Source organism: Ochotona princeps, chromosome 10 (assembly GCF_030435755.1).
Source record: "Ochotona princeps isolate mOchPri1 chromosome 10, mOchPri1.hap1, whole genome shotgun sequence".
Taxonomy (NCBI): Eukaryota; Metazoa; Chordata; class Mammalia; order Lagomorpha; family Ochotonidae; genus Ochotona; species Ochotona princeps.
This window is the reverse complement of record NC_080841.1, coordinates 34,427,912-34,443,380: the sequence shown is the minus strand read 5'-3', so window position 1 is coordinate 34,443,380 and position 15,469 is coordinate 34,427,912. Positions and strand designations below refer to the sequence as shown.

Sequence of the window (15,469 nt, the reverse complement as noted above, 5' to 3'; positions counted from 1 at the left end):
CAAACAATTATGTTTTCCTTTTCCTGAGGTGTTCATTCCTATTCATTTATCTTTTGATCATAGGGCCCTTTCAGCCTGGAGTTGCTGATTTAAATCCATTTCTACACAATCCAACTCTGTTTATCTTTCAAGACCATATCAGATGTCATCTCCTCTTTATCCTAGATGCTCATACACTGAAGATATCTCTTCCTTCTTGCAAAAATTAAAAGGTTTTTCTTGCCCTTCTTATGGCACCTTTTACTCTTTAAATTATGCCATAATTATTAACATCATTACTACTAATGGACCCTCATTCATCTTTTCCCACTTCAAGACTAAATTTGAATATTAAAAGAATATGTAAAATAACTTTCTCAGTCCATCATTACCCTGTGTAATTGCTGTGTCCTGCCACACATGCCAATAAGCTCTAATGATTCCCTTAAGTAGCAGTCACTCCGCAATGGAATAACAGCTGTTCTGATTCCAACTTTAGGCTGCAGACCTGTTTCCTAGAATCAGAATCATTGGTAATGTGTAGTACAGGTCTGTGCATTGCTTAGCTTTCAGAATAATTCCGTGCTGGATGCCATCTGTGGATACATCAGGCCTTTGTAAACATTTCAACGTCAGGAAGATTCTGACTGTATAAACACTATCTAGTTTTACCTGGCTTAGGGGTTATAGACAGGACAATCTCACCTATTAAATAATTCAGCTAACGTGAAAGTCACTTTGTATGTTTGTTATTCATTGGATTTGTGGTGGGAATGAAAGAGGGCTACCACTGTTTACATGTCCTCACAAGATAACAGTATAGAAATCTTTGCACTCCATAATCTTTAAAAAAAAAAGTCCTTTCACTGTTAGCAGATAAATAATTAGGATGAGAGAGAAAAGGAAAGTAGAATGAACTTTGGAACTGGTAATGACCCATGTTTGGAATACACAGCTTTGTACAGAATGCAAGCTTTGTGAACATTAATCTGAACCCTTATTTAATTTCTGTTCCAGCCAGGGCTGTTTCAACCCTCACTATTTCTTTCAAAATCATCAGTAAGTTTTGCTTCTTATGTTCTTCCTGTAACTTTTCTGAGGCATCTGCTTAGCCCATGAAGTATTTAAAAAATTAACTAAATTCTCTGTAGTGAGGATTTTTTCCATGTTGTTTATAGTAGATCACTTAGTTGCCAGAGAACCAATGCTCTAACTGAACAAGTATATGTGAGTGAGAAAGACACAAACGAAGGGTTGGTGATGTGAGCAGAGAGGGAAATGCTGTTGAGGGAACAGAGGCAAGTACAAGAAATACCTACACATAACCAGTGAAGCACAATGAAGGACCTGATAGTGTCTGTGAAAGTGTGACAGAAACAGAAACTATGCTCTCTTGGAAACTGTTCATATAAGCTGAATGTTTGTTCTCTTTGGTCTGCATAGTGATATGTCTTTGTTACACTGCAGGACCTCAGCAAGGGTGCGGTGGTTACCTGACCAGTTCAAATAACACATTTTCCTCTCCTGATTCCAACTCTAATGGGAGATACGACAAGTCTTTAAACTGCATATGGTTCATAACTGCACCGGTAAACAAACAAATTAGGCTCACCTTCAACACATTTGTTCTGGAGTCGGAATCTCTTCGACGAGGCTGTGTTTATGATTATGTAAAGGTAAGGTTATCCTGTTTCTTAAAAAGATCTACTAATCCCAGAATTTATTATACTAGATTCCATTTCCAATAAGATAGGAATTCTTGGCAATTCTAAGTGCTAATGCTTTTTTTTTTTTTTACAATGGCCTGTTCTTCACTGATGCTACATCCAATGTTACAGATGCTATGTCCTCATATCAAATTAATCTCTGCTATGTAAAACTCAAAAGTTCAGCAGTGGTTTCTAACACTTGCTCTAAGATTTATTTCACAAGTGCATCATCAAGAGATTATTATAAGAAGATGAATTGTGTGGAGAGAGCTACTCAAATGCTCTTGGAAAGTTCTAAAATGGCAGTGTCTACAATGCAAATAACTGCTTTTTTTTCTGTTTTTTAGCTTTTAGGTTTACTATTTCTATTACCTTTATATATGGAAGGTATCTTAATTTTCAAGTCCCATTAGATGTGAACAATGGAAATTTTCTGTTTAATTTTTTGGTGATTCTTTAACATTAAGTGATTTTATCTATCAGAATATATTAATTCAGATATAATTTAAATTGTCAACGGTCAATCTTTACTACTGTATATAAAGGGAAGAAATAAATGAGGCAAGATTTCTGTCAATGCAGAACTCAGATGTGATTGAAAAATTAGAGATTGACACATACAAATCTACAATAAAATACCCTTGATAGTGAGTCTTAAATGCTGACATGTTTGATTCTTTTTTTTTAAAGATTTATTTATATATATATGTTTTACAAAGTCAGATATACAGAGAGGAATATCTTCCGTCTGATGATTTACTCCCCAAGTGACCACAACGGCCAGTGCTGCGCCAATCCGAAGCCGGGAACCTGGAACCTCTTCTGGGTCTCCCACGCGGGTGCAGGGTCCGAAAGCATTGGGCCATCCTCGACTGCTTTCCCAGGCCACAGGCAGGGAGCTGGATGGGAAGTGGAGCTGCCGGGATTAGAACCGGCACGTTCAAGGCAAGGACTTTAGCTGCTAGGCTACGCCGCCGGGCCCGACATGTTTGATTCTTGCATTAGGCCTGAAAGGCAGTGTGAAAGTTTAAAAATGAGGAAATTTAAAGACAATCTGATGTAATCAGGAAAATTTCAGAGTAAAGTTCAACTTACTCAAGTCAGGACAGAATTCTAGACAAGGTGAACATTAAAAAAAAGGCAAAGAAGTTGGAATGTGCATGTTATAGAAAGAGTACGTATGGTGTGTGCTTCTAATGAGGGAATCCCAACGGAACTTGAGCTGTGGTTATGCATCAAGGTGAAGGAATCCACCATGGGGGAAGGGTTTGGGGTGAAGGGGGGAGAATCCCAGTACCTATGGAATTGTGTCATGTAATACAATGTAATTAATGAATAAATGACTAGAGAAAAAAAAAGAGTAAAGAGGCTGGCATAAGTCAGAATATTTTTAAAGAATAGTGAGAAGTATTTGGATTGCAAAGGATCCTGAAGTCAAAGTAATAAATTTAGATTTTATGTAGCTAAAAATAAGTAATTGAATGAATGTTTTCCAATGACTGCTAGAACAGTATTTAAGGAATAGTAACCAGGAGCTTTGGTCAGATGGGTTGGAAAAAGAGGCTGAGTTTCCAAACAGGTCCCTTTTAGATGAGGAGCCCCCGAAATCCGGAAGGGTCATCATCGGAGATGAGCACAACAGAAAGTTTTAAGTTGTTGGATTGTCTTAAATTGTGAAGAACTTGAGAACTTGGTTTTAAATGTGAGGAAAAGAATGTCATAGATGGAATACACATTTTAGCACACAATTATATATGTATATTTTTACAGTGACAAGTAGGATGTTTAGGAGACTAAAAAAAAAAAAACCTGCCAGTACTAATCAGACTATGGTTTTGTAAATTATTGGCACAGTTTTTGGTATCATAAGGCAGACAAATAAGATAAGAGGGTCAGAGACTAGAACAAGGTACAACGAGAAGGCAGCAACGTCATGAGCAAAGAGGAGATGACAGAGTATCATTGAAATCAGGCCAACCATACGTTCTCAGTGAAAGGGAGCCTGGAGCCAGAGAGGCATGTTCTGACCTCCAGAGGAGTCATGACGGACAGGGAAGGTTGGAGGAATATAGTCTCACAGAAGTCAGGGAGGAAGATATTTTTTACAAAGGATGAGTGGTCAGTACTGTTACATTGTAAATTAGAAGCCATGAAACGTTAAGTTGGAAGACGAATCCATTCCTTTGGATGTCAACCATTTTAATAAAGTAACTGACACAGAAGGCAGATCAAAGGGAGTTCATGAAAGATGAGAGTAAACAAGGATTATGAATTCAGGTTGAATTCTTTCTAAAGTAAAAAGCGAAGTTGCCAAAATAGAACTGATGCTGATATTTAAGATTGTTCAAAAATGCCCGATTTTACAAAAAAAAAAAAAAAAAAAAAGTGTGCTTTAAAAAACAGTATGAGGATTCCAGTCAAAATTTGATACAAAAAAACATTACATAAAGATAATAATGCAGTAAAGTTAATTCAGCTTTGGCAGTAGATAAACAAATAGAATCAGTTCGGTTTTATGATTTATCCATGATTCTATCACCATTGATCTAGAAAGAACTAAGAATTTCAGTACACAGTGAGTTGTGTATTTCACTGAGCAGTTGCTGTTGAAATTGACATCACATTCATCTCATTAAAGGGTTAGCTGGTGTAATTATGTGCCAGGCACTGTACTTGGCCCTGGTGAAGTGGAGACTTAAAAATGCCGCCTGAGGAGTTCAGGCTTCTAAAAGAGCAGTCAGTAAAGTGGAGGACTGAAGGGTAAGCAAAGAAGTTATTGCAGAACACTACAGGTCATGAATATGAACAGTGTGGACAGTGGATTAGAAAACGGCCTGACTGACTTCATTGGGGGGTTAGCAAGGCTTCGTGGCTGGGATGACCGAGCTGGGCTTCTCCATGTTGTTAACCTTCACAAAGTTCGGAGGCACGTGGCAGAAGTATGCTTCTTATGACAGCAGGAAAAGAATCTACATCAGCTTGTTTGTCACCTCATTTGATCACCAGCCATTCAGCTGCTTCTGTGCTGAGCAGTGGGAGACAGCCTGGAGAGCTCAGTGCTTGGACACTAGCAGCAAGGGGATGGTCCCTTACCAATACTGTCCAGTGTTTCCTCAATCCAACCTGTGCCCCTGATCACTGGTATTATTTCATAAAGAATCATTTCCTATCTAAAGAACAAATATATATTATAGATCCACTTATATAAAGATAATTTCAGAAAAACAAATGATACACTCAGTGCAACAAGGAGGAGAAATAAAAGGAAAACACATCAAATGGTGTCGATTTCTATATGTAAATATTCTGACTATGCTCTCACATAATAAACTCATTGGATTCTTCTCATGTGCTGAGAGGATGAATGCGAAAGTATGAATTTAAATAATTCTAGGTAGGTTGTATTTTGCAACTTGAACACCAATAGCTGCATTGCCATCTGCCACAGGTATTTCCAGGTATTGAGCGGAAAAGCTCAAAAGAAATGATTTCTTAGTAAAATAAAGAACAGCCTGCCCTCAGTTTACATGGTAATTGAATTTCTGGAAATTTGGTGTATATCAAAAGTATGCAAAAACATTTTTGTGTTTATAGTTAGGATGGATTTAGGTTCTGGAATTAAATGATTATAAACAGTTGTTTTATTCACATGGATGAAATAGTAGACAGGACATTCAAAGTCACTTTGCAAAACTGTCCTATGAATCAGCCTAGAACAGGACAGGATTCTGTAATGTGGTTTCTAAACACTAAATGCCAGTTACACCCCCCAAATTATTGTGATGGCCCCCCAAAACACCATACTTATTCGAAAGACTCCCTAGAGGATGGTACTAACTTTGTTAAAAACCTCTCTTAACCCTGTGGGCTTAACCAATCTGGCTGTGGTCAGCCATTTGAAAGGCGGAGCTGTCCATCTTTGGAGAGAGGATCCACAGTCAATGGAGGCATCAGGACCCTGTATTTCAGAGGTGGTTCCTGCAGTCACTCGTTCAGTTCTCATTCATTTGAGCACTTACTTTATTCCAGACATGGCTACAAGCACTGGAAAAGAGCATCAAGGTCTCAAAACAACACTACTAAGAACCTCCGTACTTGCAGAGCTGATTCTAAGCGTTGCTGCTTTGTATCTCTTCCTGAGATCCTAAAGCCTAAAGCAGATATGCCATAAAACATAGACTCCCAGTAGTACAGTACGTGGCTACATAGGATTGTTCCAGTCCTGAGGGCACTGTTTATATCTGAATCTATATATGGCATGTCTTATATGTATCCTATCTATTCATATCCTGCTTTTTCTACATTATGTTGTATTCTAAGTATGTGACTGTACCTTGTATCAGACACCAGCTTGTGTCAACATGCAGAACAGCTCTGCAGAAGTCCATGGTGGAGTTTTGGTGTGGGTGGACAGTGAAAAGTAGTTGAAGAAAATGTACATGAGTCAAGGCCTATGTCAGCTGTCCTGAGCACAAGCTGTCTTTCTCGACTCAGGAGAGAGCTCATCGAGGCAGGCAGTAGGCGAATGCGCATCCACCTGGAACTGACATGCACACTTCTTCCATACTGGCCAGTCATCTGTTCAAAACCCAAATGAGTTCCTTTAACTCTTTTTTTATTTTTAATTATTTATTATTTAACTTCATTAATTACATTGTATTATGTGACACAGTTACATAGATACTTGGGTTCTCCCCACCCCTCCCCAAACCCTCCCACCATGGTGGATTCCTCCACCTTGTTGCATAACCACAGCTCATAGTTCCTCTAACTCTTGAAGGATAAGGTCCCAGCTCCTTGGCAATCAGCAGATGAGCTTTGAGAGCCCTGCCCAATGGCCTTCTCCATCTCTGCTGTTCTCTCTCCCTAATCCCCCCACCCATCAGAGGGTCAGGAGTCCGTGACCTTCCACCTCCTGTCCATCTGGCTGGCCTGTTCTTTGTCTTCTGTAGATCTGAAATATCTCTTTATTTATAGAACAACTTAAGTGTCAATGTAAAGTCTTTCCTGGCTCCACCATGTGGGTTCCCCAGAAATACTTCCGTTCTTTTATTGCAGGACATTTCCCTCCTATTTTATGTATAATTTACACACATTCCATATATTTGAATAACTTTATACGTCTGTGTGTGTACTTCCATGTGTACACAGCTGTGTATATATCATACGCATACAGTATGTACACAGATATACATTCAAAATGCTCATGGGAATGTGAATTCAGCATGGGTCCAAAAATTTTTGGTACCAAATAAAGGTATCTTTTCTCATCATTTTTTTTCCATGAACTTTTTAACATCCTCTTGAATATGAATTCATAGACTATTTCTCTCAACAGTTCATTGAAAGTTTTCATAAAGTGCTTTAAAGCTGCTCATATACAGAGAGCCACAGAAGTCTGGCTCAGCATTACACAGATAGAAATGCTTGCTAATATGATACCAACACAGCAGTGATTATAATGAAATTTTAACTTGTTTACCAGAAAGAGTGTATTACTTCGGTCTTGGCAAGCGCACTTCTCTGTAAAATGAGGGGTTACATTACAGATCCCTTGAGCCTCTTCTGATTCTAAATGTACTGATTGTGTTTCAGTAGGAAGAATGGTGCCATCTAGTGGTAAATTATTTTGTATTATTTGTTGGCTTTTTTGGTTTGTTTTTGTTGTTTTTAAAACGCTGCTCTCAACTATTTCTAGTTTACCATAGTCCTAGTGTGTTAAAACACTGTCTGTAGTTACGGTTGTTTGGTGATCTCTAGCACACTGCAGTTATGTTATGAATTCCGTGTTTGGAACTACACTGACAGAGATACTTGTTTTGTAAATATGAAATCTCCTCAGAAGGAAAAAAATGCTTCCTTTTCTAGTGGTTGTCTTAGAGAAATCCAAGCCCCTCATGTTTAAAAGTCATGATGAATGGAATAGGTATGGAAACACCACAGTGAATATGTCAAAGTCTTCCCACCCATGGGACTTCCATTCTTGTTGGGAGAGAGACCAGAAAAGGAAAATAAAGCATAAATAAGTTACATTTTGATTATGATCAAAATCAAACAGATGACTTTGGGAGAAGTCAGTATTGCATAGGGTTGGCCTCTGAGGAGATAAACATAGTTGAGGTCCCTTGACAAGGAGTCGTCCATCGTTGAAGAGGTAAGCAAAGCTTGCCCTTGGTGTGCACAGAGGCCCTGGAGAGGAATGCCTTCTGGAATGGAGGACTTGGAGTCGGTGGAGAGGGAGGAACCTGGGAGCAGGCATGGCAGATCAGGTGGGCACACCCCCCCGGCAAATAGCAGTGTGCATTCTCTGGAGCATGTTAGAGCAGGTGCATTGTTCCACATTAACAAGCAGACACTCAGCTTGAGGGAGAACACTGTGGATACACACACACACACACACACACACACACTGCCATGACAAAGTTGAAGGGCATGGAGCTTTCTGGGATATATTTTGGAGGAAGAATGGAGTAGATGTGGGAGAAGTGAGGAGAAAAAGAAGAATCAAAGATGACTGAGATGTTAGGTTCCAGATATCTCTTGCGGTCAAGAAGACTTGAGACATGAAAAGTAGGTGAACTGAGCCAGCACACTCCTGCTCTCTCTGCATGTGGATGCCCTCTTACCATCTCAAAAGGCAGAAGGGGACCTCTACCAGAAGCTGATTCATTGAGCTTGTACTTTCTGGTCCCCCAAACTGTGAGAAATTAGTTTCTCTTCTCCGTAAGACACCCAGGCTGTGACATTCTGTTACAGAAATATGAAACAAACTGAAGCACGTGGGTAGTAGAAGAAAGGCACTTCCAAAACCTTGGAAATTGCAGTGAACTGAGCAGACAGAAATATTCACTTCCATGAAACTTGCAGTGGGGAAGAAAAATGAGACAAATTAAATATAAAGTATGTAGGATAAACTAGTACATATGCACTAGTACATATGCACTATGTAGAAGCTAAACGTTGCTCTGCAGAAAAGATTGGAAATGTTGAGAATGTAAGCAAAGGAAGCCTTCCTGGCTCGGGGATAATGGAAGGAATGTTGGGGAACACACTGTGGCTCTGCAGGGCAAGATGGTTCTAGGCGGTGGGAACAGCAAGTGGAATAGTCAAGAATCGGAGTACGCTTTGCCAGCTCAAAGAGCTGTGTGAGCTAGAGGAAGACAATAAGACATGAAATTAAAAGAGTAAAGGGTACAGAGGACAGCAGCTTCTGTTAGAAGCTGGGCTTCTATAATGAGAGGAAGTAGGTCGACAGATAACTTATTTAGAGAGGTAGTTTGGTCAGACTTCATCCGAACAACATCCTGCAGCTGATATTTTGAGAGCAGGTGAATGAAGGATAACAAATCAGGGAACTAGCACAGTAGGCGATTTTAAGGATAAACTAGGCAAGACATCAGAGTGAACAATGCCAGGTATGATACCAGACTTTTACTGAAAATCCTTGCAAGAGTATCAGATCAGTCACAGTTTATTCCTGAATGAAGGCTGACTAGGAACACCAATGTGAAAATTCTTATTCCTAAACTATGGGGGCTTTGCATCCAGTGCAGTGTAAGATATGCAACTTATTTGTGAATGATGGAGCATTCATGAGCTGTTTTGGTTTTCAGGTATATGATGGGGAGAGTGAAAATGCAAACTTGGCTGGAACATTTTGTGGTTCCAATGTACCTGCTCCTTTTACCTCTTCTGGTAATTTCCTTACGGTTCAGTTTGTCACTGACACGACTGTAGAAAGGGAAGGATTTAATGCTACACTTACGTTCGTGGATGGTGAGTAAATTGAATTTGTATATCATGAAATACGTTTGTATTTAGGTGCTAAATACAGTGCTATGGTATCTCTTTCCCCTTTCAGGAAACATCCCATCTCCCAACCCTTCCCGGGAGGTACTTTCCTTTTCCCTCTTTTTTTCATGTCATTGTTCACTTGCCAAGTAAAACTCCTCTGCCTGAAAAAAAAAAAAAAAAAAGTAGAATGCTGTGCTTACTGTATCAGTTACTAAGTCAATCATATATAATATGCTATTTACCGTGTGTTTAACCTGTTGTATAATTTTCGTATAATTGATATATTCCTCTAAATCTTCAATGAAATGATATCAGTATAGTTCCTTTGGCCAGGAAGATCATGGAGGTGGAATTTTCAGGATCACAGCTGTGATGAAACGCAACCCAAAACATCTCTTACATTGTTTCTCTTTTCCTTTGTCAGTGCCTTGTGGTGGAACATATAATGCAACTTGGACCCCACAAAATATTTCTGCATCCAATTTATCCAGCCCCAGCAACTCCCTTTCCCTTTGTACTTGGGTCTTTGAAGCTCCTGTACACCAGCAGGTCAAGATCACTGTGTGGGAACTACAGCTGGACTCACAGGACTGTACGCAGAATTACTTAGAGTTTCAGGACTCACCAGAGGTAACCATTATTGGATGGGTGACAGTCACACATGAGTGGCTTTTTCATTGGGGTTTGCAAAAACACCTGTAGCAACTAAAGAACTATTAAATAAACTCTCAAAATTACTTCCAGCTTTATCTATTTTTCAGGCTTATACAAAGCCTTAGGTTCGGACATATTAAGAAACGTTCACTCAGTCATATAAGTCACAAACTTTCTCAGTTTCTTGTGGCTAAGAAGCAACTTGATGTCTTGCTTAAAAGGCATACCCTGGGCCCAAACTGAGAGGCAAATTCACTCACATGAACCCATTACTCTGAAGTCTTGATGAGTGTCTCCGTGTGTCCATGCACCATGGTTTAAGAAGCATTTGTGTAGTTTATGGGAACTACGTATAGGTAGGATTGATTGAAGGATCAATACAGAATATAGGGAAGTCAGTAAAGAGGCTGCTTGGCACCCGTCCAGCCAAGATATATTCACTGTGACATAAAAGAGGAAAGTGCTGAATCTTAATTTACATGTGAATGAGACATTGAAGAGATGAGACTTAAGGCAAGATGTTTACAGAAGGCTCCAAGGTTTGGGCTATTCTCTCATGGACAGCTAGTAAAAATAATTAGAATAATATTATCCAGGGAAGATATGTAAAGTGGGAGCCTGTTCTTGGAGATGAATACCTAGAAAAACATCTGGGAATACCTTGAGTATCTCTGTAGCTTAGAAATCAACCAGACTTCTCTGGTTTCTTCCAAGGATGACATGTTCAATAATGGAATCCCACTGGAGAGTTAATCTTTAATATCCTCCTTGTTATAAACCTGGGATCTCCTAGTTTCTCACAAGAAAGAGAAGTTTGTCTGACTCCTGGTGGATATGTCTAAATTGTGTTGCCTGCTGAGTAGACCTTGAACTTGCTGAGGTGTGTGCAAAGCCTAGACACTGACAGCAGACACAGTGCTGGGCTATCCTCCTTGCACTGGTAGCGGTTTTCAGGGTGGAGAAGCTGCCTAAGGACTACAGAGGAAACAGGGAACAGATTCTAGGCGATCTTGTGGGATTCACAGTGGTGCCAAGGGCTCTCATGAGATTTGCTCAGGGGTAGCCAAGGCTAAAAGAGGGGAGCAGGATAGGGTTAGTCTCAAGGAGTGCGAATCTATGGGGAAAGGCCAATAGCAAACCTGGAGCAAACTACACCACATTGTGCTCAGAGGAAGGGCACAGGCCTCGGCCATGAAGTGGCGTGGAGAAGAGGGTCTGGATTTCAGCAGGGCAGTATCTGTTTCATGGTTTTATGGACTCTGGTCAATTCCAAGGCGAACATGAGTCTTGTGGCAGGGCACTTGGAACACTAGAGGCTGTAGCTGTGTATAAAAACCGTACTTTGATATGCAGCTTCCTTTCTGTGATGGCCTGTTTTCTTTTTCTTTTTTTTTTTAAAGATTTATTCATTTTATTACAGCCAGATATACACAGAGGAGGAGAGACAGAGAGGAAGATCTTCCATCCGATGTTTCACTCCCCAAGTGGGCCGGTGCGCGCCAATCCGATGCCGGGAACCTGGAATCTCTTCTGGTTCTCCCACGTGGGTGCAGGGTCCCAATGCACTAGGCCGTCCTCCACTGCTTTCCCAGGCCACAAGCAGGGAGCTGGATGGGAAGTGGAGCTGCCGGGATTAGAACCGGCGCCCATATGGGATCCCGGGGCTTTCAAGGCGAGGACTTTAGCCGCTAGGCCATGCCGCCGGGCCCAGATGGCCTATTTTCTTCTGCAACTTACTCTAATGTGATTTGACTTCCATTTCTGTTCAGAGTCGTGGGAACCCAAGGCATCAGTTCTGTGGCACCAATGCCACAGCCGTGCCCGTGTTCTACTCATCAAGAAGCACCGCAGTTGTCAGCTTCAAATCTGGAGTTTTCAATGGGAACTCGAGAGTAGGGATCACCTATCAGATTGCAGGTGAGCCCTGAAGCTTCGACTTTCATTCAGCAAAACTGGATTCATTGCCGTGATCTCTAGAATTAACCCCTGTGTGTAAATTAGGGGATGAAACATAAACTCCAAACAGCCAATTCTTAATGGGAAATGAAGCCCAATTTAGCGAGGTGCTCAAATGGTTGCTGAAGAGGTAACATGAAATGGCTAGAATGTTAGCATATCCTTCAAATATATCAACTGTTTTATTGCGTATGTACTTGATTACACATAGGGATCACTAGATGTATTTTTGCAAGAGCTTTATCAAGTTGCAATTTCCATTACATACAAGTTCCCCATTTAAAGTTTTCAATTCAATGATTTCTTTTTACCATATGCACATTGTAAATGATAATATCTTAGAAAAAAAGTTTTTTAAGTGGCTTAAAAGTGCTATTGGGTTTGAGAAGTTTATTCCCAGAGAACACTTTATTTAATGTTTATTTTGAACATGGTTTAAACTTCAATTGCCTCCGGTAAAAACAATGAAAAAAAATGTGTTTGGCTTTGTGACCAAACATGGTCAAGAGCAGGGCTTTGTTCTATTAGAACAAATAACATCCCAAAGGCTTGGGAAAGAAAGGCTCCTGAATGCCCTGTCATGGAGGTGCGGCCTTTGTGTCTGAAGGAGTCCGGGTGCCAGCCATCTCCATTGTGACCAGAAAGTCCAAAGAAATTCACAAGATTCATCTTCAGAGGAGCGTGTTTGCAGCCCATTCTTCACATGGCACACTGTTGTGTGAACAGGTCACTGCCCTACACTTGCTGTGTCACTTCACCTCCTGGAGCCTCAGTTATTGGCCAAGGAAACCACAGAGCCTGGATTCGCTTGTGCTCAAGTTCCTCCCAATGTCATGGTCTTTGTGCACTAATCCTGTCAGGTTGCAAGAGCAGTCAAGATTTCTGTGCATTCTGGATGATGATGTTTTTTTCTTCTCAGGTTGCAGCAGAGAATATACTAAGGCATTTGGCAATCTGAAGAGTCCTGGCTGGCCGGATAATTACAACAACGATGCAGATTGCACCATCATTCTTACGGCCCCACAGAACCACACCATTTCTCTCTTCTTTCACTCATTTCGCATTGAGGACTCCAGTGGCTGCAGACAGGATTCCTTGGAGGTAACGTGTGTTTGAGTTCATTAAAATCAGTTGAGAGTTTTCACCTTTTTCTCTAAGCTTGTTACCCATATAAGGTCCTTCTGAGTCTTATTAACGTATTCACTGTTCTTTCATCCACAAATATTTACTAAGCAGCTTGTAGTCCAGACACTAAAATGGAACAGGAAAGAAGACATTCATGACCCTCAGGAGGGCTAAGCCTCAGTGCACAGAGGGGATCTGAATGTTCCCATCCGCTAAGCAGAGGGAGGGAGCTGTGCCTGGGGCTCGTGGCATGCAGCAGTGCCCCAGGTGTTGGTGGGAAGGTGTCTGGGCATCGTTCCGGGCAGCCACGCCAGGAAGCCCAAGCAACCCATTCGCATCTGCAGCCATGGGAACAGAACTGTCTTCTCCAAGGTCAATGGTGTCACCAGAAACAGAGGCCACTCACTAGGTCACGCATTTGGAATTCGCCTGTGTCCTTGCTACCTTCACCTCCCCTTTCAGGGTCCTCTACCGTCCCCAAGATGCCAACTGCCTTCATTGGTCACATTCCCCAGCACCAGTGAGAATTCATGTATCTCAGAGCCACAGCCTTTGAACAGGGCCCGTAGTCAAGAGGGGCATGGTAGCAGGCTGGCTGTTTGGTCCTGGGGAAGACCACTTTTGCTTAAACATGTGGGGGAATCTTGCAGAAAGCACCTGAGCAGCATGACTCTCTCCCACTGGCTCCCACGGAAGCCTAGCAGGAATTTCTCTGCATCAGTCCAGCAGGAGAAAGCTGTGACTTACAAATACCAGCAATTACCCCGATTTGAAGGGAGCGGGAGAACCTCCAGAATAACAACAGCAGTCAAGTTAGACTTACACAAACTGAGCTGGTTCCAAGAGCACAAATGTGCAGCGCTTCCTTCACGGGCCTCGGGCGGCCTCCCCAGTGTAGGACCGCTGGCGATGGACAGGGAGTGGCTGCCAAGAGCCAGGTGGGAGGACAGAGGGAGCCTCTCCCTCTCACCCGCTGACTCATTTCCTGTTTTGAAATCTACTCTGAGCCCTGAGCAAAAACAAAGTGCCCCACCACTTCAGAATGTATTTTTGAAATACAGTTAACAGCAGTCGGAAATGTTCGTTATCTACTGAGTTTTGTCCTGCCCCGGCGGCCAGTCATTCCTTCTGTTCTGAACTTCATTCTGTAGAGTGTATTTTCTTCACGAGAGCCAAGTGTTTCACAGTGGGGTGTACACACACACACACAATGTATAAAATATAAAATGGAATAAGCAATATTGTCCTCCTACCTTTTAAAAACTCTGTTTAATCACATTCTTCAACATGTCTCACCAGAACCGAGGCTACAAGAGCATAGCACCAACTAATATTTAAAGCATGTCCTAATATTTTAATCACTCTTAATGGCGCCTTCTGAACTCAAGCACAGTTTTTGTTCTGCAGAGTATTTCTCTCCTTTGCAAATAAGGGTGACTTCTGCATATCTTCAGAAAACTCTTCGTGTTTGAATACATAGGAAGACAGCTTTTCAGATGCACACACACACACACACAAATGGACATTTAAAGCATCTCCTATCTTAATGTCTAATAATGACACTTTGGAAAAGAAAGCTTCATGTGAGTTAATGAGCATCTTGCTTTCCAAGGTGAGAGATGGGAACAGTGACAGTTCACCCTTACTTGGCAAGTACTGTGGGACTCTGCTGCCAAACCCTGTCTTCTCTCAGAGCCATCAACTGTACCTGCGATTCAAGAGCAATGGTGCAGTCTCCAGTCGAGGATATGAAATCATCTGGACCTCCTCCCCCACTGGTAAGACCTCTGCCCTTTGCGACGGAAAGCACTGCTGGACATCAATTTAGCTGTCTCCTACTTGATTACTTTCTGTTAAAAACAAGTTTTGACAATAAAAATATTTTTTTAGAAATTCTACACTTACTATTTCTTTTATATACAGGCTCATGTAAGAAGCATATATAGGTATATATAGATTTTTATTTTTACTCCATTATGAATGTTATTTTGTCCAGTTTGACTTTGGGTTTGGTCCATAAGTTGGTTCTCTGAGAATGTGAAAATAGAAGTTTGTCAGAAAGCCAAATGACCAGCTAGTTCTTGGGCTCCAGTGAGGAGCTGCCCGCTGTCGTCCCTGGTGTCTCGTGGCCGTCCCAGAGCTTAATCCCTTCCACAGAGTGTCTTCTCGCATTTTTGTATTGGTTGTGTATCAAAGAACTGAAGGGAAAGAGAATTCATGCCAATACATTGAACGCAAGAGCAGAAGAGCCC

At 41.3% G+C, this 15,469-nt stretch overlaps 1 protein-coding gene across 1 annotated transcript in view; it reads left to right on the top strand.

The window, feature by feature from the left end:
- The window catches only part of CUBN (cubilin), a 218,977-nt gene that overhangs the window by 198,549 nt on the left and 4,959 nt on the right, over positions 1–15,469 (top strand). Inside the window, exons 60-65 of the mRNA XM_058669299.1 lie at positions 1,447–1,655; positions 9,302–9,464; positions 9,907–10,112; positions 11,906–12,053; positions 13,012–13,193; positions 14,830–14,995. Coding sequence (XP_058525282.1) covers positions 1,447–1,655; positions 9,302–9,464; positions 9,907–10,112; positions 11,906–12,053; positions 13,012–13,193; positions 14,830–14,995 — 1,074 coding nt within the window. The remainder of the gene's footprint in view (positions 1–1,446; positions 1,656–9,301; positions 9,465–9,906; positions 10,113–11,905; positions 12,054–13,011; positions 13,194–14,829; positions 14,996–15,469) is intronic.